The sequence below is a fragment of the Salmo salar genome, chromosome 25 (assembly GCF_965601325.2).
Source record: "Salmo salar chromosome 25, fSalSal1, whole genome shotgun sequence".
In the NCBI taxonomy this organism is placed as follows: Eukaryota; Metazoa; Chordata; class Actinopteri; order Salmoniformes; family Salmonidae; genus Salmo; species Salmo salar.
In genome coordinates this window covers 34,931,566-34,959,408 of record NC_138315.1, presented here as the reverse complement: position 1 = coordinate 34,959,408, position 27,843 = coordinate 34,931,566, and the positions used below count along the sequence as shown (strand labels likewise).

At 40.9% G+C, this 27,843-nt stretch overlaps 1 protein-coding gene across 3 annotated transcripts in view; it reads right to left on the bottom strand.

The window, feature by feature from the left end:
* Positions 1-561: 561 nt before the first annotated feature.
* The window catches only part of LOC106592868 (nectin-3), a 149,214-nt gene continuing 121,932 nt past the window's right edge, over positions 562-27,843 (bottom strand). Inside the window, exons 1-9 of one of the 3 annotated variants that reach the window (XM_082969119.1) lie at positions 18,594-18,689; positions 17,705-18,052; positions 9,811-10,116; positions 4,744-4,846; positions 4,377-4,531; positions 2,179-2,281; positions 2,009-2,051; positions 1,831-1,908; positions 739-1,722 (exon numbers count right to left, since the gene is read on the bottom strand). In XM_082969119.1, coding sequence (XP_082825245.1) covers positions 1,873-1,908; positions 2,009-2,051; positions 2,179-2,281; positions 4,377-4,531; positions 4,744-4,846; positions 9,811-10,116; positions 17,705-18,052; positions 18,594-18,648 — 1,149 coding nt within the window. In that variant the 5' untranslated portion in view covers positions 18,649-18,689 and the 3' untranslated portion in view covers positions 739-1,722; positions 1,831-1,872. Of the gene's footprint in view, positions 1,723-1,830; positions 1,909-2,008; positions 2,052-2,178; positions 2,282-4,376; positions 4,532-4,743; positions 4,847-9,810; positions 10,117-17,704; positions 18,053-18,593; positions 18,690-18,969; positions 19,137-27,843 lie in introns of those variants that run through there. The other 2 variants (XM_082969121.1, XM_082969120.1) reach the window with 2 other exon arrangements.

Here is a 27,843-nt window from a genome sequence, read left to right as displayed (position 1 = left end):
AGGAGCTCAGCTACTGAGTGGTCTGCCTGGCAACAAAGGGATTGGATATGTGCGGTCACGCCGTTCCTTCTTTTTCTTCTTGAATGAATATGCTATTGCCCGGTTGGAATATTATCGCAATTTTGCGTTAAAAATACCATAAAGATTGATTTTAAACAGCGTTTGACATGCTTCTAAGTACGGTAATGGAACATTTTGACTTTTCGTCTCTTGTTCCGAGCTCACGCATTATGCCTTTGGATAAGTGATCTGTACGCACGAACAAAACGGTATTTGTACATAAATATGGACTATTTCGAACAAAAACAACATTTCTTGTGGAAGTAGCAGTCCTGGGAGTGCATTCTGACGAAGATCAGCAAAGGTAAGAGAATATTTCTAATACTAATTCTGAGTTTAGGTTGCCCCGAACTTGGCGGGTGTCTGAATAGCTCACCGTGATGGCTGAGCTATGTACTCAGAATATTGAAAAATGTGCTTTCTCCATAAAGCTATTTTAAAATCTGACACAGCGGTTGCATCCAGGGGTAGTCTATCTATAATTCTTAAAATAATTGTTATGTATTTTGTCAACGTTTATGATGAGTATTTTTGTAAATTGATGTGCACATTCACCGGAATGTAAAATGCTGTTTTTGGATATAAATATGAACTTTATCGAACAAAACATACATGTATTGTGTAACATAATGTCCTAGGAATGTCATCTGATGAAGATTGTCAAAGCTTATTGCTTCATGTAGCTGTGTTTTGGGTTTTATTGACACATGTCTATGCTTGGAAAATGGCTGTGTGATTATTTTTGTCTATGTACTCTCCTAACATAATCTAATGTTTTGCTTTCGCTGTAAAGCTGACAAGATAAAAATCTGTTGTTTTGCCCCTGAATAAGGCAGTTAACCCACTGTTCCTAGGCTGTCATTGAAAATAAGAATTTGTTCTTAACTGACTTGCCTAGTTAGGTTTCATGGCTCCTCATATAACTGCTCCCTGTACCAAGACTACATATGGCTGCATACTATGAAGGAATTCATTTTAGAGCAGCTGCAAGTACCACCATCAGCCAGGGTTTGGCTAGTCATTACTGACAATATTCTCCATTTGTACATGTTATTTAGATTATACCTGGCCTCCCATTAGTTGGCTTCAACATGCACCATTCATATATACATACATACAGGAGAGTTGTTGTTCCCGCTGAAGCAACAATGCCCCTCCACCACGGCAAGGCGGAGTCCATGAGAGGGGAACAACAAACTGAAACGAGGACCAACTGTTTATAGCTGTTTAAAGCTGTGATGGAGGAGAGGCCTAGCTGAGGTTTCTAATGTCAAAGAGAATACTGCATAGGGTCCCTGTTCATTAGGCTCCCAAGTGGCACAGTGGTCTCTCAGTGCTAGAGAGATCACTACAGACAACCTGGTTTGAATCCAGACAGTATCACAACTGGCTGTGATTGGGAGTCCCATAGGGCGTCGCAGAATTGGCCCAGTGTTGTCCAAGTTTGGCCGGTGTAGGCCGTCATTGTAAATAAGAATTTGTTTTTATGTGACTTGCCTAGTTAAATACAGGTTAAATAAATGTTTTTTTTTTAAGTTGGAGAATGTGCCTGTTCTTTGCAAATGGCTGTAGCGTTGGAGAATGTGCAGACTGGAATTCTTCCCCCACATAGTGCATGTCTGCGATTCTTCTGGCACCTGTTCTCAGCCTGTCCGGTGATTTCTTTAAAATAGCAAAATAATCATACCTCATGAATAGACAATACCTCAAACAAGATATAAATAATATTAAAAATACAAAACAATAATAAAAATAATGTGTGTTCCTTACATCACGTTCCTTCTCCCTTATTCGCCTTCCTGGTTTGGAGTGTTAGAACCCAGACGTCTCAGGTTCATCTTCCTCAACCTTGTCATCAGACATTATAACAGCATTATTACATAGCAAAAAGTGGCTGATGAGATAAGTTAATCACACAACAATGGTGGATTTTAACATGGTCACATACCTGATGTGGTGCCTGGAACTGGTGATTGGCTATGATTGGACTCCTGGAATATCGTGAAAAAAAAAATATGATCTGAATTTGATCCAAATAAATATATGATCATCAAATGAAAATGATTTTTTTTTCATAATGGAAAATTCTGTTCATAACATTACAGTAGTTGATATTACCAAGGAAACTGTCCGTATTTGCACCGGTACCATATGAGTGCAGCCGCAGCAACAATCAGACAGAGAATGACAATGAATAGAACCCAACAGACAGCAGAGGTCTCTGTGAAGAGAGAGATACAATGAATATAAGAAACAGTCTTCAATTACAATGACATGTAATCTTGTTGCCCTAGCAAACATAATGGCTCTGATGCAAACAATTTCCTGCAGAAAGCGAAGAGATAATACTACAGTCGTGGCAAAAAGTTTGAGAATGACACAAATATTAATTTTCACACAGTATGCTGCCTCAGTTAGTATGATGGCAATTTGCATATACTCCAGAATGTTATGAAGAGTGATCAGATGAATTGCAATTAATAGTGAAGTCCCTCTTTGCCATGCAAATGAACTGAATCCCCCAAAAAAACACTGCATTTCAGCCCTGCCACAAAAGGACCAGCTGACATCATGTCAGTGATTATCTCGTTAACACAGGAGATCACTCTGTCATGCTGATTGAGTTTGAATAACAGACTGGAAGCTTCAAAAGGAGGGTGGTGCTTGGAATCATGGTTATTCTTCTGTCAATCATGGTTGCCTGCAAGGAAACACGTGCCCTCATCATTGCTTTGCACAAAAAGGGCTTCACAGGCAAGGATATTGCTGCCAGTAAGATTGCACCTAAATCAACCATTTATCGGATCATTAAGAACTTCAAGGAGAGTGGTTCAAACGTTGTGAAGAAGGCTTCAGGGTGCCCAAGAAAGTCCAGCAAGGGCCAGGACTGTCTCCTAAAGATGATTCAGCTGCGGGATTGGGGCACCAGCAGTACAGAGCTTGCTCAGGAATGGCAGCAGGCAGGTGTGAGCACATCTGCACGCTCAGTGAGGCAAATACTTTTGGAGGATGGCCTGGTGTCAAGAAGAGCAGCAAAGAAGCCACTTCTCTCCAGGAAAAACATCAGGGACAGACTGATTTTCTGCAAAAGGTACTGGGATTGGACTGCTGAGGACTGGGGTAAAGTAATTTTCTCTGATGAATCCCCTTCCTGATTGTTTGGGACATCCGGAAAAATGCTTGTCCGGAGAAGACAAGGTGAGCGCTACCATCAGTCCTGTGTCATGCCAACAGTAAAGCATTCTGAGACCATTCATGTGTGGGGTTGCTTCTCAGCCAAGGGAGTGGGCTCCCTCACAATTTTGCCTAAGAACACAGCCATGAATAAAGAATGGTACCAACATATCCTCCGAGAGCAACTTCTCCCAACCATCCAGGAACAGTTTGGTGACAAACAATGCCTTTTCCAGCATGATGGAGCTCCTTCCCATAAGGCAAAAGTGATAACTAAGTGGCTCGGGGACCAAAACATCGATATTTTGGGTCCATGGCCAGGAAACTCCCCAGACCTTAATCCCATTGAGAACTTGTGGTCAATCCTCAAGAGGCAGATGGACAAACAAAACCCCAAAAATTCTGACAAACTCCAAGCATTGCTTATGCAAGAATGGGCTGCCATCGGTCAGGATGTGGCTCAGAAGTTAATTGACAGCATGTCAGGGCGGATTGCAGAGGTCTTGAAAAAGAAGGGTCAACACTGCAAATATTGCATCAACTTCATGTAATTATCAATAAAAGCATTTGACACTTATTAAATGCTTGTAATTATACTTCAGTATTCCATAGTAACATCTGACAAAAATATCTAAAGACACTGAAGTAGCAAACTTTGTGGAAATTAATATTTGTGTCATTCTCAAAACTTTTGGCCACGACTGTAAGCTAAACGACATGTACATATGCAGTAAGAGGTAAGTGTGTATCATGACCATCTTAATTAGTGGTTATACAGTAACTTCCAATAGAAAGGGTAATGAGGCCATAAGTCTGATATTAACACATGCAGTGAAAGAGAAGTGAGCATCTTGCTCAACTTTCTTATCCATGCTACATCACATTTCTCAACCTCATGTGTTTTATGTGTATACCAGGAATACCTGTATTGTTATCAGACAAATTTCCCTATGGGACAATAAAGTATTCAATAAATCAGGCAATCAATCAATTATAAGCAACTTGTGTGTGTGTGTGTGTGTGTGTGTGTGTGTGTGTGTGTGTGTGTGTGTGTGTGTGTGTGTGTGTGTGTGTGTGTGTGTGTGTGTGTGTGTGTGTGTGTGTGTGTGTGTGTGTGTGTGTGTGTCTCAGGTGCATCTCACCAGAGGATATGTGTACATAGATGGAGCCAGTTGCTCGTCCGTAGGGGTTGGAGGTCTCACAGACATAGAGACCATTCAGCTCAGAGTTGAGACTGAGGAAGTGCAGTATGTCTCCCTCTGCTTTCACTGAAGACCCAGGCCATGGCTGGACCACTCTGAGGGGGAGAGAGAGAGAGGAGGAGAGGGGCTGAGTGTATGTGTGTGACTGTGTGTGTGTGTGTGTGTGTGTGTTAAAGACAAAGGCATGATTTGACTGCCAGCATAATTCAACAACTGTCCTTAAGCTAATTTAGATATCATGTCTTAACAAGTGCAGATAACATTTACATTTAAACTGAATTGAACTAGTTTACATAGGAGTGAGTACCTGCTCCAGGTGTAGTTGGGTTGTGGGTTACCATCTGCTACACATAGTAAGACTGTGGTTTTAGAGGCCTCACTAAGTGTGATGTTCACTGACTGAGGTGGATCTATGAGAGAGAGAGAGAGAGAGAGAGAGAGAGAGAGAGAGAGAGAGAGAGAGAGAGAGAGAGAGAGAGAGAGAGAGAGAGAGTCAGCCTACAGGGAAGAAGTCAAAAACTTAGCAGTGTGGTGACCAAGGAGCTGTTTGTGGACTATAGGAGAAAGAGGGGAGAGCACTTCCATCCACATCGATGGGGCTGTTGTGGAGTGGGTCGAGACCTTTAAGTTCTTTGGCGTCCACATCTGTAAGTACTTAACATGGTCCACACTCACCCGCACAATCCTGAAGAGAATGGGCCCTCAGATACTCAAAAAATTATAAAGCTGCATCATCGAGAACATCCTGACTGACTGCATCATCGCTTGGTATGGTAATTCACCTGCCCTTGACCGCAAAGCGCTACAAAGGGTGGTTCAGACAGCCCAGTATATCACAGGGGCCAAGCTCCCTGCCATCCAGGATCTCTATAGCAAATGGTCCCAGAGGAAGACCCGAAAAATTGCCAAAGAGTCCAGCCACCCAAACCATAGACTGTTCACTCTGCTACGGTCCGGTAAACGGTACCAGAGCATCGGCTCTCGGACCAACAGGCTCAGAAACAGCTTCTACTCACAAGCCATAAGGCTGCTAATTAATCAATTATGGTACCTAAACTATCAGCACTGACTCTATCTTGCACTGACTGTACACTTTATATATACACTGACCTGATACATACTGACCCTACGCATACTCACTAGACTATATATACACACCATATACACACACACACACACACACACACACACACACACACACACACACATACTGACACAACACAAACACACAAATACAGACAGACACTCACACACCAACATACACACACACTTTTACACATAATTTGCTGCTGCTACTCTGTTCTTTATTTTACTCTTATTATTATTACTATCCTGATGCCTAGTCCCTTTACCCTGCCTTCATGTACATATCTACCTCAAATACTTTATTATTATCTATCCTGATGCCTAGTCACTTTACCCTGCCTTCATGTACATATCTACCTCAAATACTTTATTATTATCTATCCTGATGCCTAGTCAATTTACCCTGCCTTCATGTACATATCTACCTCAAATACCTTATTATTATCTATCATGATGCCTAGTCACTTTACCCTGCCTTCATGTACATATCTACCTCAAATACTTTATTATTATCTATCCTGATGCCTAGTCACTTTACCCTGCCTTCATGTACATATCTACCTCAAATACCTTATTATTATCTATCCTGATGCCTAGTCAATTTACCCTGCCTTCATGTACATATCTACCTCAAATACCTTATTATTATCTATCCTGATGCCTAGTCACTTTACCCTGCCTTCATGTACATATCTACCTCTAATACATTATTATTATCTGTCCTGATGCCTAGTCACTTTACCCTGCCTTCATGTACATATCTACCTCTAATACCTTATTATTATCTATCCTGATGCCTAGTCAATTTACCCTGCCTTCATGTACATATCTACCTCAACTACCTGTACCTTGTACCTCTGCACACTGATCTGGTACTGGTACTCCTTGTATATAGCTCCACATTGATCTGGTACTGGTACTCCTTGCATATAGCTCCATTCTTGTGTATTTTATTTTAGTCCTCTTGTGTTAGTTACTATTTTTATTTTTTTTAACTCTGCATCGTTGGGAAAGGATTTTAAGCAAGCAATGCACTGTAAAGTCTACACCAGTTGTATTCGGCATATGTGACAAGCAACATGTTATTTTTTTTTATTTGAGAGACAGAGAAAGAGAAACAGAGAGGTGGTTACAGTTACTGTAGGTATAGAATGTAAATAGACCTACACTCACACACCAATACCAAGACAGCTATATTACAACTATAACAATGACAGGAGTGGAACTTTAATCCACATATTTTTTTTATTTTAATTGAACTTTTGTTTAACGAGGCAAGTCAGTTAAGAACAAATTCTTACTTACAATTATGGCCTAGGAACAGTGGGTTAACTGCCTTGTTCAGGGGCAGAACGACAGATCTTTACCATGTCAGCTCAGGGATTCAATCTAGCAACCTTTCAGTTACTGGCCCAAAGCTCAGATGAGGCAAAGCCTTGTCTTCCTTCATTTCAGTTTGATTACTTGTAGTAGAGGAGCAGTACAATGAAAGCCTTGTAGAGGTCCATACCACTCTGTTCCTCAGAACTATGTTTAAGCTAAAGAAAATAACAGTTGTTACGGGCTAGATCAAAGGCTTTCCTCGGTTGAAAGGGTTTTACATGGAACCCAAAAGGTTTCGACCTGGAACCAAAAAGGGTTCTACCTGGAACTAATAGGTGGTTATTCAAAGGGTTCTCCTATTGGGACAGATAAAAAAAATGTTGGTTCTAGGATAGAACCTTATTTTCTAAGAGTGTGTAGACCAGGGGTGTCAAACTAATTTTAGCTCAGGGGCCACATGGAGGAAAATCTATTCCCAAGTGGGCCTGACCGGTAAAATCATGGTATATATAACTTAAAAACCAAAACTTCAGATTGTTTTCTTTGTTTTAATACGATCAACATAAAACTGGAGCCTGAGGACAGTGTGTCCACAATAGTACAAGCACAACATCACTATTAATCATAAAACACCTCAAGTTTATTTGAAAATTCTAAAGAAAAAGAACACACAAACACACAATGCCTCAGTGATTCACAGAAGTATATCACAGATCACAGAACTATATCAGGGTCTCTCATGCAGCACTTTAAGTGGGGTTGCATAGTTTATTTGACTCCTGATACCTGGCATCTTTTAGCTTTCACCAGCGCATCAATAACAGGCGTCACATCCTGAGTGGCAGCCAACTTCAGGATGCGAATCAAGTGCTTGTGCGTGAGCCTTGAGCGCAGCTTTGTTTTATTTATGCTCATTACAGAGAAAACTTGCTCACAAAGATATGTGGTTCCAAACATGCACAACAGTTTTTCAAGCGAGGGCTGTCAAGTTGGGGTAACCTGGCAAGAGATTCTGATAAAATGTGTCCAAGCCAGCTGTGGCAAATTTGCCCTTCATATCCGAGTCACACTGCAAGTCTATTATTTCATGTTGGATGCTGACGGGCAGATCAGAGGGATTCACGGTGAATGGCGAGCAAAAAACGTTGAAGTCTTTCTCCAGTTCACCAAAAATCTGAAAGCGTTGCTCAAACTCCCGTAACAGTCCCGTTATTTTATCTTTGAACCGCTTCATGTCTGCCACATGTTGGGTCGCGCACACATTTTTCAGACAGGGGAAGTGAGCTGCATCACCACCGGCGAGTTGCGTCTCCCACAATGACAGCTTCAACTTGAAAGAACGTATGCTGTCATAATACTGGGTGATGACTTTGTTGCGCCCTTGCAGCTGTTTGTTCAAGTTATTCAGGTGCTCTGTAACATCCACCATAAATGCAAGGTCCTGCATCCATTCTGCGGAATGAAATTCTAACACTGGTTTGCCCTTTTCTTCCATGAACTGTTCAATTTCTTCTCTTAAATCAAAGAAACGCCTAGGCACAGCACCTCGGCTTAACCATCTTACCTCAGTGTGGTATGGCAGGCCATAGATGTGGTCTTTCTCTCTGAGAAGGCTGTCAAACTGACGGTGATTCAGGCTTCTGGATCGGATGAAATTAACAGTTTGGATGACCACCTTCATGACGTTATCCATCTTTAATGACTTGCAACACAAAGCCTCCTGGTGCAAAATACAGTGAAAAGTCCAAAAATCACGTCCTCCATTTGCAGATTGCACTTTCTCTCTGAACTTTGTCACAACGCCTGCTTTTTTCCCGATCATTGAGGGCGCACCATCTGTAGCCAGGCTGACAGCGCGGGACCAGTCCACTCCGACCCTGTCCAGTGCGCCGACGAGTGCGGTGAAAATATCAGCTGCTGTCGTTGTATCTGTCATCGGCACCAACTCCACGAACTCCGCGGTGACGGTCAATGTGTCATCAACTCCGCGGATGAAAATGGCCAGTTGTGCAACATCTGTAATGTCCGTGCTTTCATCAATTGCAACTGAAAACCCAATAAATGACTTTACTTTTTGCTTCAACTGGCTGTCCAAATCCACTGAAAGATCGGAAATCCTGTCTGCAACTGTGTTTCTTGTCAGGCTGATATTTGCAAAAGCCTGGCGCTTTTCAGGGCACACAATCTCCGCTGCCTTCATCATGCATGTTTTTACAAATTCACCCTCACTAAATGGTTTTGAAGCCACTGCGATTTCATTAGCAATGAGGTAGCTAGCTTTCACTGCAGCGTCACTGATGTCTCGGCTGTGAGTAAACACAGACTGCTGTTTCTTCAGACCCACCAACAGTTCATTCACCTTCTCTGCTGTCCTTGAAAGTGACCATTTTTCTTGGAACACTCTGCACTCTGCGTCCACTTTTCTCTTTTTTGACAGAGACATATTGGGGCAATGAGGGTGCCAAAGCACATAATGTTAAAAGTAGAAGCCGTAATAAATATCGCGGGCAAAACAAAGTAGCTCATCCGGACTGGCTGCACTTGCTTGACCTACTTGCTCTGCTCCGGTATTAACAGTTTGCTTGCTTAACACAATTGATATTGCGCCATCCAGTGGACGCAATTGGAACAGCAGTTTCTTTTATTGAAAAATTGCAGCTCATTTTTATACTTTACAAAATCATCTCGCGGGCCGGATTAAACCCCTTTGCGGGCCTGATCCAGCCCGCGGGCCGGACGTTTGACACCCCTGGTATAGACAGACATGGACTGGTTAGAGGGGCTACTAGGCTACAGTCAGTGAAGACAGTGACACTCTATACATACAGTGGATGTCTATGGTCTATGACAGTGATAGTGGAGTATACATTTACAGTGGATGCCAATAGTGTAGGACAGTGGTAGTAGAATATATTTACAGTGTCTGTCTATAGGGTAGGGCAGTAGTAGTGGAGTATATACTTACAGTGGATGTCTAAGTTGTAGTTGTAGCTCCTTTCTGTTGCCAGGGCAGACTGGTTGACCACACACTGGACCTGCTGCTGATTGGCTGCTCTGGTTGGCACCCCGAGCAGGTGGCTGAGTACTGTGGTGGTTCCGTTGGCGTGCTGGGTGGAGTTAGTCACTGTTCTCAACAAACTGCCCAATGTACCTGTCTTCCACTTCACATCTGCCTGTGGCTTGGCACCAGCAGCCACACAGGTTGCCAAGACAACCTCATTCTCCCCGGTGACAGGAGTAACATCAACTGTCACATTCACCACTGGAGGAACTATGACCAGAAACCAAACAAACAGAGAACAGAAAACATGAACAAGTCACTCATTGTAAATGTCAAACTATACATGGAAAAACGACCAAAACAGACCTCACATCACATGAAATGCTCATGTTACATGTCCAACAAACTTTAAATAAACCATATCATGTTAACTATTTGTTCAATTGCAACATACATCATTAGTAGCGACACATTTACTGTATTGGAGGTTTAGGCAAATCCAGTTTTAACAGGTTTTAGCTCACCCTGATGAGAGATACTTGCACCTGAGGAATTAAGTTTCACACACACATCCCAAAATCTGTTTTTCAGCTTCAGCAGTTCCACTGAAAAGCATTCACAGCCCATTCACAGCCCTACTGTTAAGGAATGCTGTATATAGTGGTGTATTCTGTATATTCCAACATCTGTTCCACCATTAGGAACACCATTGGTGCCTGTACTCTCCTGGTTACAGCTTGAGTAACAGGATACACTCTCACAAAGGAAGTTGCTAAGTACAACCAAATAGGGTTCTTTAATTTGTCCCTATACGGGATCCCTTTTTTGTTCTACCTAGAACCCTCTACGTAGGGTTCTTCCATAGAATTAGGAATTAGAATTGGATCTCTATGGGTTCTTCATCCCCCGTTAAATGGTTCTGCCTGGAACCCTCTATAAATAATATAATCTATTTTAAAATGTTTTATTGCAGTGAAATGTGTTGTTTTACAGGGTCAGACATAGTAGTACAGCACAGCTGGAGCAAATTAGGGTTAAGTGTCTTCCTCAGCCAGAATGAAGATATCCAACAGTTGGAACTTTTAATCGCCTTCAATATGCATTTTAGAAAGACTGCCAGGTTAGGGAAGTATGATAAAATATCTACCTAAATAATTTAATCTGGAACAATTATCTCAGTAACGGATGCAATAAGTCTAACTATTAAAAGATCGGAAAAATTTAGAAAAATATTGTTATTTTTTTACGTGTAGCATAAGGTTAATCAACTAATCAATTCACATACAAAAACACAGATATTGAAACAAACAAATCTACCTGCAATAGATGCATGCTGGGAAATATGATAATAATGGGCATGGTTATGGGTGTTTAGGCTTCTCCAAACTCTGATGCTGCTGATGGTCATTAGTAACCTACCAATCTTGCTTACTGCTTGGTACTCTGCACACTACTGTCCCTCTAATCCATCTGACATTATTGCAAAGGTAATTGAAAATCTAATCAAACACATTTCTATAGGCTATGCAGTTGCATGAGAAAACAGAGTTTTGATGGCCTCTATTAAAAAGGGGAGGGAGTATCCCATCAGCTTTCTATAGGCTAGACCAGTGGTGTAAAGTGCTTAAGTAATAATACTTTTAAGTACAACTTAAGTCGTTTTTGGGGGTATCTGTACTTTACTATTATTATTTTTGACAACTATTACTTTTACTCAACTACCTTCCTAAAGAAAATAATGTACATTTTACTCCATACATTTTCCCTGGCAGCTAAAGGTACTCCTTACATTTAAAATGCTAAAGCAGGACAGAATTATGGCACCTATCAATATAACACTTTGTCATCCCTACTGCCTATGATCTGGCAGACTCACGAAATGCAACTACTGTGTTTGTAAATTATGTCTGAGTGTGCACCTGTCTGTCCCTAATTAAAAATAATAATAAGATCGTGCCTTCTGGTTTGCAAAGTATAAGGAATATGATGTATAGCACTTACTTTTACTTTGTACTTTTACTCAAGTATGACAATTGAGTACTTTTTATACCACTGTACTTAAGTATATTTAACTTATAACCTATACTTATTTGAACCTTTATTTAACCAGGCAAGTCAGTTAAGAACAAATTCTTATTTACAATGACGGCCTATCCCGGCCAAACCCAGACGACGCTGGGCTAATTGTGCACCTCCCTATGGGACTCCCAATCACAGCCGGATGTGATGTAGCCTGGATTCGAATCAGGTACTGCAGTGACGCCTCTTGCACTGAGATGCAGTGTCTTAGATCACTGCGCCACTTGGGAGCCCAAAATTATGTGTGCTTATTATATACAGTGGGGGAAAAAAGTATTTGATCCCCTGCTGATTTTGTATGTTTGCCCACTTACAAAGAAATTATCAGTCTATAATTTAAATAGTAGGTTTATTTGAACAGAGAGACATAATAACAACAAAAAAATCCAGAAAAACGCATGTCAAAAATGTTATAAAATGATTTGCATTTTAATGAGGGAAATAAGTATTTGACCCCTCTGCAAAACATGACTTAGTACTTGGTGGCAAAACCCTTGTTGGCAATCACAGAGGTCAGACGTTTCTTGTATTTGGCCACCAGGTTTGCACACATCTCAGGAGGGATTTTGTCCCACTCCTCTTTGCAGATCTTCTCCAAGTCATTAAGGTTTCGAGGCTGACGTTTGGCAACTCGTACCTTCAGCTCCCTCCACAGATTTTCTATGGGATTAAGGTCTGGAGACTGGCTAGGCCACTCCAGGACCTTAATGTGCTTCTTCTTGATCCACTCCTTTGTTGCCTTGGCCGTGTGTTTTGGGTCATTGTCATGCTGGAATACCCATCCACGACCCATTTTCAATGCCCTGGCTGAGGGAAGGAGGTTCTCACCCAAGATTTGACGGTACATGGCCCCGTCCATCGTCCCTTTGATGCAGTGAAGTTGTCCTGTCCCCCCCAAAGCATAATGTTTCCACCTCCATGTTTGACGGTGGAGATGGTGTTGTTGGGGTCATAGGCAGCATTCCTCCTCCTCCAAACACGGCGAGTTGAGTTGACGTCAAAGAGCTCCATTTTGGTCTCATCTGACCACAACACTTTCACCAGTTGTCCTCTGAGTCATTCAGATGTTCATTGGCAGACTTCAGACGGGCCTGTATATGTATTCTTCAGCAGGGGGACCTTGCGGGCGCTGCAGGATTTCAGTCCTTCACGGCGTAGTGTGTTACCATGGTGACTATGGTCCCAGCTGCCTTGAGATCATTGACAAGATCCTCCCGTGTAGTTCTGGGCTGATTCCTCACCATTCTCATGATCATTGCAACCCCACGAGGTTAGATCTTGCATGGAGCCCCAGGCCGAGGGATATTGACAGTTCTTTTGTGTTTCTTCCATTTGCGAATAATCGCACCAAATGTTGTCACCTTCTCACCAAGCTGCTTGGCGATGGTCTTGTAGCCCATTCCAGCCTTGTGTAGATCTACAATCTTGTCCCTCACATCCTTGGAGAGCTTTTTGGTCTTGGCCATGGTGGAGAGTTTGGAATCTGATGGATTGATTGCTTCTGTGGACAGGTGTCTTTTTTACAGGTAACAAGCTGCAGTTAGGAGCACTCCCTTTAAGAGTGTGCTCCTAATCTCGGCTCGTTACCTGTATAAAAGACACCTGGAAGCCAGAAATCATTCTGATTGAGAGGGGGTCAAATACTTATTTCCCTCATTAAAATGCAAATCAATTTATAACATTTTTGACATGCGTTTTTCTGGATATTTTTGTTGTTATTCTGTCTCTCACTGTTCAAATAAACCTAACATTAAAATTATAGACTGATCATTTCTTTGTCAGTGGGCAAACGTACAAAATCAGCAGGGGATCAAATACTTTTTCCCCCCACTGTACGTATTACGGACACAGTATCTTTTACATTATTTATTTTGTGTTCAACGCCTCCCATCTAGCTCTTAAAACCATCTATATTTGATTTCTATTTGCCATATATTTCAACTGTTCTGTGATGTTCCACAAAGGTTCTGAACCTTTCTATTCTCATTGTTTCTACAGATTATACATTGAAAATACAATGTTTGCTGAAAGTATTATTATATTATTGATCGATTGACTATGACTTTTCAGATCACCCAGTAGTGCTATCTGCAGAGTTAGCTCCAGGTAAATATTGCAATTCTTCAGTCATTTCTGGACCTGTGACCAAAAACAAGCTACATATGGACAGTATCAAAACAAATGATCTAATGATTCTGTCTCTTCGCAGCAAAATCTGCAGAGCTGGGAAGGTTGTATCCCCCATATAAATAGCATTATTTTGGTTGCAAAAATTTTGTATAATAATTTAAATGTAACAATTCAAAGTTTTGAATCGGCGTCATTTTGCATATCTGTTCATAAACCATGTGCCATTTACAGTATACAGTGACTTAGGGTTCATTTTGCACTTCCTAAAGCTTCCACTAGATGTCAACAGTCTTTAGGACCTTGTTTGAGGATTCTATGGTGAATTTGAAGGGAATAACAGCCCAAGGAAGTAGGTGTTCCATTATAAGGCATGGGTTCAGTCACGCACAGAGACTTGGGAGCGAGCTGAATTCATATTAATTCCTAAAGAGAACGGATAGGTCCGGTTGGAATATTATTGAAGATATATGTTATTAAAAACAACTTAAAGATTGATTCTATACATCGTTTGACATGTTTCTACAAACTGTAGTTGAACTTTTTTGACTTTTCGTCTGGACTAAGTAAGCACGCACGTTGTGGATTTGGATAGTGAACCTAACGCGCGAACAAAATGGATGTATTTGGAGATAAAGATAAACTTTATTGAACATTTATTGTGGAGCTGGGATTCCTGGGAGTGCATTCTAATGAAGATAATCAAAGGTAAGTGAATATTTATAATGTAATGTCTTAGTTTTATTGACTCCAAGATGGCGGGTTTCTGTTTGCTTGTTGTTGGTGTCTTCTGGGATGTACTCAGATTATTGCAAAATGTGCTTTCGCCGTGAACCTTTTTTGAAATCTGACAAAGCGGTTGCATTTAGGAGAAGTGTATCTATAATTCTGTGCATAACACTTGTATATTGATCAAAGTTTATGATGAGTATTTCTGTGATATGTGTGCTCATTGTGCTCATTCACCGGGAGGTTTGGAGGGAAAACATTTCTGAACATTACACACCAATGTAAAATGGGGTTTTTGGATTTAAATATGAACTTTATTGAGCAAAACATACATGTATTGTGTAACATGAAGTCCTATGAGTGCCATCTGATGAAGATCATCAAAGGTTAGTGCTTAATTTTAGCTGTATTTCTGTTTTTTTGTGACGTCTCTCCTTGCTAGGAAAATGGCTGTGTGGCTTTTCTTGTTTAGGTGGTGTCCTAACATAATCTAATGTTTTGTTTTTGCCGTAAAGCCTTTTTGAAATCGGACAATGTGGTTCGATTAAGGAGAATCTTATCTTTAAAATGGTGTATAATACTTGTATGTGTGAGAAGTTTTAATTATGAGATTTTTGCTGTTTTGAATTTGGCGCTCTGATTTTTCACTGGCTGTTGTCAAATCGATCCCGCTAACGGGATCCGCCTGTTAAGGGGTCACTAAGAGGTTTAAATGAAACTGGTATACTTTTTTATTTATCATACATTTCTTTCACCAATTATGGTCTTTAATGCAGGGCAGACAGACAAGTTCCTTACTTTTTCCCCCTTCCACTTTACTCTTAAATTTTTGCGGTATTTCTGAAATGATTTGGTTGTAATTTTGGGTAGAGCGGGCATTTCCACATGTTTTTGTTAGCTGCATGTCCTGCCTATGATATCATTTGCAAAGATTACCTTATTTATTTATTTTTTCAAAAAGTATGTTTTTTTTAATCAATTAGTGTATTTGAGTTTAACCACAATATTTGTTGCATTATTTGTTCTGTTGTTTTTGTACCCTTTACATAGATTGTTTTAATATGAAATTTGTAGAGTTTATTTTAAGGTTAGGGATAGTGCCACTTTTTAGGATGTCAATATAAATGAATGTATTCATGCTTGTTTGTCATTTAATCATTATGTGTGTTATTGTTTTTACCATTGAGGACCACTTTGGAAACAAGCGTTTTAATTAATACTATATTCTGTTATCCAAAATAATTTCAATTCAATACATTTTGAATGTTCAACAGAACAGGAAAATTGTGAAATTCACTCACTTATCAAGAGAACACATGATCATCCCTACTGCCTATGTTCTGGCGGACTCACTAAACACAAATGCATCTTTTATAAATAATGTCTTAGTGTTGGAGTGTGCCTGTGTGTCACGCCCTGGCCATAGAGAGGGTTTTATTCTCTATTTAGGTTAGGCCAGGGTGTGACTAGGGTGGGCATTCTATGTTCCCTTTTCTACGTTCTTTATTTTCTATGTTTTGGCCGGGTATGGTTCTCAATCAGGGACAGTTGTCTATCGTTGTCTCTGATTGGGAACCATACTTAGGTAGCCCTTTTCCCTCCTTGTGTGGTGGGAAGTTGACTTTCTTTATGGCACATAGCCTTTAGCTTCACGGTTTGTTGGGTAGTGTTTATTGTTTTGTTCGGCGTCTTTTCTAATAAAAATAACATGTACGCTCACCATGCTGCACCTTGGTCCTCTCCTTTCAACCGACGTGACACATTGGCTATCCTTACATTTTTAAAGCAATAACATTGTGCAGTCTGATTTGCTTAATATAAGAAATTTGAAATGATGTATATTTTAAGTTTTACTTTTGATACTTAAGTGTATTTTAGCAATTACATTTACTTTGATAATTAAGTATATTTAAAATCAAATACTTTTAGACTTTTACTCAAGTAGTATTTTACTTGGTAACTTTCACTTTTACTTGAGTAACTTTCTATTAAGGTATCTACACTTTTATTCAAGTATGACACGTTGGTAGTTTTCCCACCACTGATGATTTGAAAAAGTTGCAAAAAAAGTTAAGCTGTGTCTTGCCTTACTGCACAACATGGGCTTCATTCCTAAGTGATAATACATAATTCACATGTGATAGGCTATTATTGTCACCTATCAGACTATTCTTAATTTAGTGCCGTCTTTTCATATACTAAATAATATATGTGGGAAATTAGTTTTTATTTAGAATGGACCATTATCATGCACCTGTCACGGAACAGGGACAGGTTGAGGGTAGAGGAAGGACAGGAGTAAAAACAAACAAAATAGAACAATTGTGAAATTGACTGTGTCTATAAAATGTATATAGTATTCACTAGTTTACTCCAATTAGGGGAGGGTTGATAGGATTAGAAAGTAACAAAGTAAAATATACTTAAAAAAAATGGGATCTGTATTTATATTTATATACGTGTGTATGTATATATATATATATATATATATATATATATATATATATATATATATATATATATATATATTTGCAAAGAATATATGGGGGATTGGAAGTGATGCAGACAATTACATTGATGGAAGTTAGAATCTATCTGCAACATTAAAGCTGATCTACCCCTTAAAATAAAAGTACTATGCGTTGTCAGGGAAAATGTGTGGAGTAAAAAGTATCATATTTTCTTCAGGAATGTAGTGAAGTAAAAGTAAAAGTTGTCAAAAATATAAATAGTAAAGAAGAACCCGTTGGACACCTTTTTTTCTAAGCGCAGAGATGAGGGTTCTGTAGATGAGGGCTCTGCTCTTGCTTCACTTGAATTATGAAACTAACAACTTCTTACCTTTCTAGTATTGATTATCACAGTCTTTCCACACTGTCAATCATAGAAACAGTGATGCAAAGAGTGAAGGAAGAGTTCTTACCAAGCACAGTCAGGGGTATCTCTGTAGTGTATGCTCCACTGGGGAAAACACTGAAGATACATGTGAAGGTGCCTTCATCAAACAGTCTGACAGCTGTTATTCGAATAGATCCAAGGTTTTCTGATGGGTTCCCAATAAATTGGACTCTACCTACCAATCCATTCTCTGCAATAAACTTAGTAACCCCATTGGGATAAATCAGCATAAAATTATGGTTCTGTGTTTCTTCCCAAGTACTTTTCTGCCATGTTATCTGTTCGAGATCCTCAGTTGTCTCTATCAGTCTGCAGGATAAATCCACATCCTCCCCCTGTACCACAGTCCTGTGTCCTCCAATCACCCGTGTACCTGAAGAAAAAACATAAGCCAAAAAACTGTCCAAAAGATACCTGTAGAATAGATGTTTATGAACTCTAATAAACAGAGATGTTACATAAACACACAGATAAGACCATTATTATTATTTAGCTGTGCTTATGAACTATGATATCCTATTGATGGTGAAATGTGGCTATTGTAAAAACAAATGTGCCAATTGCTCAATATTTTACCCTAAGCCAAATTGGGCAGCCATAGTCAGAGGAGATGGCTAAAGCACATACTGATCTGGGTCCAGTCTCGGCTGAAACTACTTAGTGAATATGTTATTAGAATAATAAGCCAAAAGCCCTGACTCTATTCTTACACTTAATCAAGACCAAGATATTCAATACATTCCCAGATACTTGTGCATGCTCAGCATGTCTCAAAACAAAGGACAAGGACTACAGCTGAATGGTGGGATTGTGTGTTTGGTGGGTGTTATTGTCTTGCCTTGTGTCAGTAAGAAAAAAGAGACAAAAACATGATCTCAGTAGTCTACATTTCATAACATCAATTGGAAACCTACTTTCTGTATCCCTCTGGATCATGAGTAGAATAACACAGCACAGCTTCCGTAACATGTTTTGCTGTTCTCATTGCTATGGTCAGAGGGGAAATGTAATTATGGAATTATATAACATTTTAAAATTGGTGATTTGTAAAAATGAGGACCTATTCATTGTTTATGTAAGACAGTTATGTAGGCTAAGCTCTATGTAAAATAATGTTGTGTGCAATAAAATGTATTCAAGCAATGGTCTCCAATCATCACTCTTTGATGGAGACTATGCACATCTTGCAATGTAGCCCAAACCTTTTCACAAAAAGAAACAACCAGTCCTACATTGGTCAGTAATAATGGAACAAAACAGATGCTTCTGTAAATTTAATAGACCACTAACCTTTGATGAATGGAAGTTCCTCTGCTGTAATAGTTGAGACATTTGTTTTTGACGTTTGTGCTGACAGAAAAATGTCCTCCTGCTGTAGGAAAACCCTAATTCAGTAAGCCACAGCAGCTATAGCACAATGGGGTGATTTCATGGATGAGACAGTCACCACCCCACTCGCAGACTCCGGGCTTTTCATAGGCTGTGTGCTTCCTCTTTGAAAGCCTCTACCACCTTATACTGGTTATGAAAGATACAATTAGCCCTCATTACAAAAAAACAAGAATGATGGGACAAAATTATGTATTTTCTTTAAGAAAAACAAAGTTAAAAACAGCAACAGGCCAGAATCTGTATGACTTGGGACCCCCCTCTCTGATGATACACTATATACACTACCGTTCAAAAGTTTGGGGTCACTTAGAAATGTCCTTGTTTTCCATGAAAACACATGAAATGAGTTGCAACATGAATAGGAAATATAGTCAAGACGTTGGCAAGATTATAAATAATGATTTTTAATTGAAATAATAATTGTGTCCTTCAAACGTTGCTTTTGTCAAAGAATCCTCATTTGAAGCAATTACAGCATTGCAGACCTTTGTCATTCTAGTTGTCAATTTGTTGAGGTAATCTGAAGAGATTTCACCCCATGCTTCCTCCACCATGCTTGTCAGATGGCGTCAAGCTCTCCTCAAGCATCTTTTCATTTGGTCTGCGTCTCACGAATGTTCTTCTTTGTGATCCGAACACCTCAAACTTAGATTTGTCTGTCCATAACACTTTTTTCCAATCTTCCACTGTCCAGTGTCTGTGTTCTTTTCCCATCTTAATCTTTTCTTTTTTAGCCAGTCTGAGATATGGCTTTTTCTTTGTTTTGCAGGTAACATTATTGCAAAAGGGTTTTCTAATGATCAATTAGCCTTTTAAAATGATAAACTTGCATTAGCTAACACAACGTGCCATTGGAACACAGGAGTGATGGTTGTTGATAATGGGCCTCTGTACGCCTATGCAGATATTCCATACAAAAACCAGCCGTTTCCAGCTACAATAGTCATTTACAACATTAACAATGTCTACACTGTATTTCTGATCAATTTTATGTTATTTAATTATTTTAAGTGACCTCAATCTTTTGAACAGTAGTGTACATATTACCTCAATTACCTTGACTAACCTGTGGCCCCGCAAATTGACTCTGTACCCGTAACCCTGTATATAGCCTCTCTACTGATATTTTACTGCTGCTCTTTAATTATTTGTTATTTTCATTTTTTACTTATCTATTTATTACTCTGAACTTTTTTTTACTGGATTGTTGGTAAAGGGCTTGTAAGTAAGCATTTCACTGTAAGGTGAAATTTGATTTGATTTATTTCAGAAATAGAGCCCAGGAGTCAAAAAAAAGTATTTAATTTCAGGTAAACAATCATGTTGTCACGTCCTGACCAGTATTAGGGGTTATTTGTATTGTAGTTTGGTCAGGACGTGGCAGGGGGTATCTGTTTTATGTGGTTCGGGGTGGATGGTTGTTTAGAAGGGTGTTTGATTTATTATTTCCGGGTTTTGGGCTATGTTATATGTTTTGTATTTCTATGTTCATTCTAGTATTAGTATTTCTTTGTTTAGGTCATTGGGTGTTGGACTCTCAATTGGAGGCAGGTGTTTCCTAGTTGCCTCTGATAGAGAGTCCTATATATAGGTATGTGTTTGTGTTGGTAGTTTGTAGGAGATTGTGCTAGGTATAGCCTTAATGCTTTACTGGCCTGTTATTCGTCATTGTGTTTTGTGTACGTGTTTATTTTGGTTTTTTCTTCTTTGCCAATTAAATAAAGGAAGATGAGTGCACATAACCCCGCTGCGTTTTGGTCCGACAATGATTTTTCTTTATCATCTGACGAAGAAGAATGTGACACGTTCATTTTCAATTGTTTGGGAACATTTCCCCAATCCCCCCCATCAAACACCCCAAGTTAAACATTTCAATACATTTTACAATTACATTTATTGTACCAGCCGTTATAAGCCTACTTTCCACAGTAGTGCTTCAGGGTGTGGTATTTGCAATAAGCAAGGAACTGCACACAAGGCTGTGTTACATGACTCACACCTGTACTTGGTCATCTTCCTTTGTTTCTGTCATCGGGTAGATGTTAGACAGACCTTGCAATGCCTCCTTGTGCTTTTTTCTTGCAGGGTGGTCTGAGGGACATCACTTGGAAAGTGGTGTCCAGTGAGGTGTAGAGGATTGTCAGAGGCAGTAGACGGTCAACGAGAAGTGTGGTGTGGTTTATCCTGTACTTCTGGTATAAGATCACCTGTCCTGTGACCTGCCGTTGAACAATGTGGCCGTTGAAGAGACCTACAATATGTCTCTTAGCTGGAAAAATTGCTTCTTGTACCATTTAAAGGACTTTCTGGCACCCTCAACAAAACTGTTCTGCATGTCCACTTTGTCAACTGCTCCCATCTTCTCGTTGTACTTCAAGACACAGTCTGGCTTTATTTTCCTACCTCCGGTGACATAGTCCAGTTTTCCTGTGTCCTACATTTTGGAGGTAAACACAGTGGACAGAACAAGAACATTGCGCTTGTCATGACATTTCACTGCCATTATCTTCCCGTTCATTTGGAACTCCACCTCCCCCTTGCAATTTTGTTTTTAATATTGTCATTCTCTTCCTGTTGGATCTCACTGTGCCACAGGCCCCTGTGTTCTCCCCCTGTGTTCTCCCTACTGTAGCAGTGTCTTCCCTGTGGCTCAGTTGGTAGAGCATGGTGTTTGCAACGCCAGCATGGTGTGTGCAACGCCAGGGTTGTGGGTTCGATTCACACGGGGGGACAGTACAACAACAAAAAAAATGCATGAAATGAAATGTATGCATTCACTACTGTAAGTCGTTCTGGATAAGGACGTCTGCTAAAATGTAAAATGTAAAAATGTTATGCTCCACTGGGGATAACTTGTTATGGATAGGGGGCAGTATTTTCACGGCCGGATAAAAAACGTACCCGATTTAATCTGGTTACTACTCCTGCCCAGAAACTAGAATATGCATATAATTATTAGCTTTGGATAGAAAACACTCCAAAGTTTCTAAAACTGTTTGAATGGTGTCTGTGAGTATAACAGAACTCAAATGGCAGGCCAAAACCTGAGAAGATTCTGTACAGGAAGGACCCTGTCTGACCATTTCTTGGCCTTCTTACTCGACTCTATACAAAACAAAGGATCTCTGCTGTAACGTGACACTTTCTAAGGCTCCCATAGGCTCTCAGAAGGCGCCAGAACGTTGAATGATGACTCTGCAGTTACTGGCTGAAAAACAGTAGCGCATTTGGTAAGTGGTCGATCTGAGAACAATGAGACGGGCGCGCGCATGCACGTGAAGAGTCCATTTTACTTTTTCAGTCTTTGAACGAAAACAACGACTCCCGGTTGGAATATTATCGCTATTTTACGAGAAAAATCGCATTAAAATTGATTTTAAACAGCGTTTGACATGCTTCGAAGTACGGTAATGGAATATTTAGAAATGTTTTGTCACGATACGCGTCCGCGTGTCACCCTTCGTTACCCTTCGGATAGTGTCTTGAACGCACGAACAAAACGCCGCTATTTGGATATAACTATGGATTATTTGGAACCAAACCAACATTTGTTGTTGAAGTAGAAGTCCTGGGAGTGCATTCTGACGAAGAACAGCAAAGGTAATCCAATTTTTCTTATAGTAAATCTGAGTTTGGTGAGTACCAAACTTGGTGGGTGTCAAATTAGCTAGCCCGTGATGGCGAGCTATCTACTCAGAATATTGCAAAATGTGCTTTCACCGAAAAGCTATTTTAAAATCGGACACCGCGATTGCATAAAGGAGTTCTGTATCTATAATTCTTAAAAGAATTGTTCTGTTTTTTGTGAACGTTTATCGTGAGTAATTTAGTAAATTCACCGGAAGTGTTCGGTGGGAATGCTAGTTCTGAACGTCACATGCTAATGTAAAAAGCTGGTTTTTGATATAAATATGAACTTGATTGAACAAAACATGCATGTATTGTATAACATAATGTCCTAGGAGTGTCATCTGATGAAGATCATCAAAGGTTAGTGCTGCATTTAGCTGTGGTTTTGTTTTTTGTGACATTATATGCTAGCTTGAAAAATGGGTGTCTGATTATTTCTGGCCGGGTACTCTGCTGACATAATCTCATGTTTTGCTTTCGTTGTAAAGCCTTTTTGAAATCGGACAGTGTGGTTAGATAAAGGAGAGTCTTGTCTTTAAAATGGTGTAAAATAGTCATATGTTTGAAAAATGGAAGTTTTCGGATTTTTGAGGAGTTTGTATTTCGCGCCACGCCCTATCATTGGATATTGGATTGGTGTTCCGCTAGCGGAACGTCTAGATGTAAGAGGATAACATTGAAGATACATGTGAAGGTGCCTTCATCCAACAGTCTGACAGCTGTTATTCGAATTGATCCAAGTTTTTCTGATGAGTTCCCAATAAACTGGACTCCATTTGGTGCAATGAAGTCAGTAACCCCATTTGGATAAATATGCATCAAATTATATTTTTTTCATCCTGAGTACTTTTCAGCCATGTTATCTATTTAAGCTCCTGTGTTGTCTCTATCAGTCTGAAGGATAAGTCCACATCCTCCCCCTGTACCACAGTCCTGCATTCACCAATCACCTGTGTACACGAAGAGAAAACAAAAGCCAAAAAAAAACTGTCCAAAAGAGACCTGTAGAATAGATGTTTATGAACTCTAATAAACAGAGATGTTACATAAACACACAGATAAGACCATTATTAGTATTTAGCTGTGCTTATGAACTATGATATCCTATTGATGCTGAAATGTGGTTGGGCAGCCACAATCAGAGGAGATGGCTAAAGCACATACTGATCTGGGTCCAGTCTCGGCTGAAACTACTTAGTGAATATGTTATTAGAATAATAAGCCAAAAGCCCTGACTCTATTCTAACACTTAATCAAGACTAAGATATTCAATACATTCCCAGATACTTGTGCATGCTCAGCATGTCTCAAAACTACTGAGTTAAAAACATAGTAAACACACTGAGCTGATGTGTGTGCCTTATTGTACCCTAAAAGGACAAGGACTACAGTTGAATGATGGGATTGTGTGTTTGGTGGGTGTTATTGTCTTGCCTTGTGTCAATAAGAAAAAAGAGACAAAAACATGATCTCAATAGTATGACATTTTATGACATCAATTGGAAACCTACTTTCTGGATCCCTCTGGATCATGAGTAGAATCACACCGCACAGCTTCCGTAACATGCTTTGCTCTTCTCATTGCTACAGTCATATGGGAACGGTAATTATGTAATTATACTACATTTTGAGATTGCCATTTTATAATAATGAGGACCTATTAATAGTTTATGTAAAACAGTTATGGAGGCTAAGCTATATGTAAAATAATGCATATTATGCACATCTTGCAATGTAGCCCAAACCTTTTCACAATAGGCCAGATTCTGTATGACTTGCTACCCCTCTCTCTAATAATACACTATATATACAAAAGTATGTGACACCCCTTCAAATTAGTGGGTTCAGCTATTTCAGCAACTTAGCCCAAACCTTTTCACAAAAATCAACAAACAGGCTTATATTGGTCAGTAATATTGGAACAAAACAGATGCATCTGTAATTTAATAGACCACTAACCTTTGATGAATGTAAGTTTCTCTGCAGAAATAGTCGAGACATTTGTTTTTTGACGTTTGTGCTGACAGAAAAATGTCCTCCTACAATTAAACAGGACATGAAGCAAAATATCAACAGTTAGTAAATAATATTTAAATTAATAGTTAATTATATATATTTCAAAATATAGTCTGTATTATTAAATTCTCATTACCGAAACAGAAGTTCTCTCTACCGCAACTGGCCTTAAATTGCAGCGATAAGTGAGAATAGTGTTGTGGAGGATGAGGAACCTTAGCATGTTTTGCTAACAATAGAGAAGACATGATGACTAAGCACATTTGAAGTAATCTGAAGAGATTTCACCCCATGCTTCCTGAAGCACCTCCCGCAAGTTGGATTGGCTTGATGGGCACTTCTACGTACCATACGGTCAAGCTGCTCTCACAACAGCTCAATAGGGTTGAGATCCAGTGACTGTGCTGGCCACTCCATTATAGACAGAATATCAGCTGACTGCTTCTTCCCTAAATAGTTATTGCATAGTTTGGAACTGTGCTTTGGGTCATTGTCCTGTTGTAGGAGGAAGTTTGCTCCAATTAAGCGCCGTCCACAAGTTATGGCATGGCGTTACAAAATGGAGTGATAGCCTTCCTTCAAGATCCCTTTTACCCTGTACATCTACACATCTAAATGTGTAGATGAGATTGACAATACACAGTATTTCTACACACTCATAGTTTTTACCAAGCACAGTCAGAGATATCTCCGGTTAGTTGAGGTAGTATGTACATTTAGGTAGAGTTATTAAAATGACTTTGCATAGATGACAACAGAGAGTGGCAGTGGTGTTGACGGGGGGAGGGGGGGGACCAATAGTCTGGGTAGCCATTTGACTAGATGTTCAGGAGTATTATGGCTTGGGGGTAGAAGCTGTTTAGAAGCCTCTTGGACCTAGACTTGGCGCTCCGGTACCTCTTTCCGTGCGGTAGCAGAGAGAACAGTCTATGACTAGGGTGGCTGGAATCTTTGACAATTTTTAGGGCCTTCCTCTGACACCGCCTGGTGTAGAGGTCGTGGATGGGAGGCAGCTTAGCCCCAGTGATGTACTGGGCCGTACGCACTACCCTTTGTAGTGCCTTGTGGTCAGAGGCCGAGCAGTTGCCATACCAGGCAGTGATGCAACCCGTCAGGATGCTCTCGATGTTGCAGCTGTAGAACCTTTTGAGGATCTGAGGACCCATGCCAAATCTTTTCAGTCTCCTGAGGGGGGAATAGGCTTTCTGGTGCCCTCTTCACAACTCTCTTGATGTTTTTGGAGCATTCTAGTTTGTTGGTGATGTGGACACCAAAGAACTTGAAGCTCTCAACCTGCTCCACTGCAGCCCCGTCGATGAGAATGGGGGTGTGCTCGGTCCTCCTTTTCCTGTAGTCTACAATCATCTCCTTTGTCTTGATCATGTTGAGGGATAGGTTGTTATTCTGGCACCACCAGGCCAGGTCTCTGACCTTCTCCCTATAGGCTGTCTCGTTGTTGTCGGTTATCAGGCCTACCACTGTTGTGTCATCTGCAAACTTAATGATGGTGTTGGAGTCATGCCTGGCCACGCAGTCATAGGTGAACATGGAGTACAGGAGGGGACTGAGCATGCACCCCTGAGGGGCTACTATTTAATGAAGCTGCCAGTTGCAAATCATGTGTTAAAGTAGGTTGACGACATCCGATCCTCGTTTGCTAAGTCAAACGACACTGCTGGTCCTGCTCACACTGCCCTACCCTGTGCTTTGACCTCTTTCTCCCCTCTCTCTCCAGATGAACTCTCGCGTCTTGTGACGGCCGGCCGCCCAACAACCTGCCCACTTGACCCTATCCCCTCCTCTCTTCTCCAGACCATTTCCGGAGACCTTCTCCCCTACCTCACCTCGCTCATCAACGCATCCTTGACCGCTGGCTACGTCCCTTCCGTCTTCAAGAGAGCGAGAGTTGCACCCCTTCTGAAAAAACCTACACTCGATCCCTCCGATGTCAACAACTACAGGCCAGTATCCCTTCTTTCCTTTCTCTCCAAAACTCTTGAACGCGCCGTGCTTGGCCAGCTCTCTTGCTATCTCTCTCAGAATGACCTTCTTGATCCTAATCAGTCAGGTTTCAAGACTGGGCATTCAACTGAGACTGCTCTTCTCTGTGTCACGGAGGCTCTCCGCACTGCTAAAGCTAACTCTCTCTCCTCTGCTCTCATCCTTCTAGACCTATCTGCTGCCTTTGATACCGTGAACCATCAGATCCTCCTCTCCACCCTCTCCGAGCTGGGCATCTCCGGCACCGCGCACGCTTGGATTGCGTCCTACCTGACAGGTCGCTCCTACCAGGTGGCGTGGCGAGAATCTGTCTCCGCACCACGTGCTCTCACCACTGGTGTCCCCCAGGGCTCTGTTCTTGGCCCACTCCTATTCTCGCTATACACCAAGTCACTTGGCTCTGTCATATCCTCACATGGTCTCTCATATCATTGCTATGCAGACGACACACAATTAATCTTCTCCTTTCCCCCTTCTGACAACCAGGTGGCGAATCGCATCTCTGCATGTCTGGCAGACATATCAGTGTGGATGACGGATCACCACCTCAAGCTGAACCTCGGCAAGACGGAGCTGCTCTTCCTCCCGGGGAAGGACTGCCCGTTCCATGATCTCGCCATCACGGTTGACAACTCCCTTGTGTCCTCCTCCCAGAGTGCTAAGAGCCTTGGCGTGACCCTGGACAACACCCTGTCGTTCTCCACCAACATCAAGGCGGTGACCTGATCCTGTAGGTTCATGCTCTACAACATTCGCAGAGTACGACCCTGCCTCACACAGGAAGCGGCGCAGGTCCTAATCCAGGCACTTGTCATCTCCCGTCTGGATTACTGCAACTCGCTGTTGGCTGGGCTCCCTGCCTGTGCCATTAAACCCCTACAACTCATCCAGAACGCCGCAGCCCGTCTGGTGTTCAACCTTCCCAAGTTCTCTCACGTCACCCCGCTCCTCCGCTCTCTCCACTGGCTTCCAGTCGAAGCTCGCATCCGCTACAAGACCATGGTGCTTGCCTACGGAGCTGTGAGGGGAACGGCACCTCCGTACCTTCAGGCTCTGATCAGGCCCTACACCCAAACAAGGGCACTCCGTTCATCCACCTCTGGCCTGCTCGCCTCCCTACCTCTG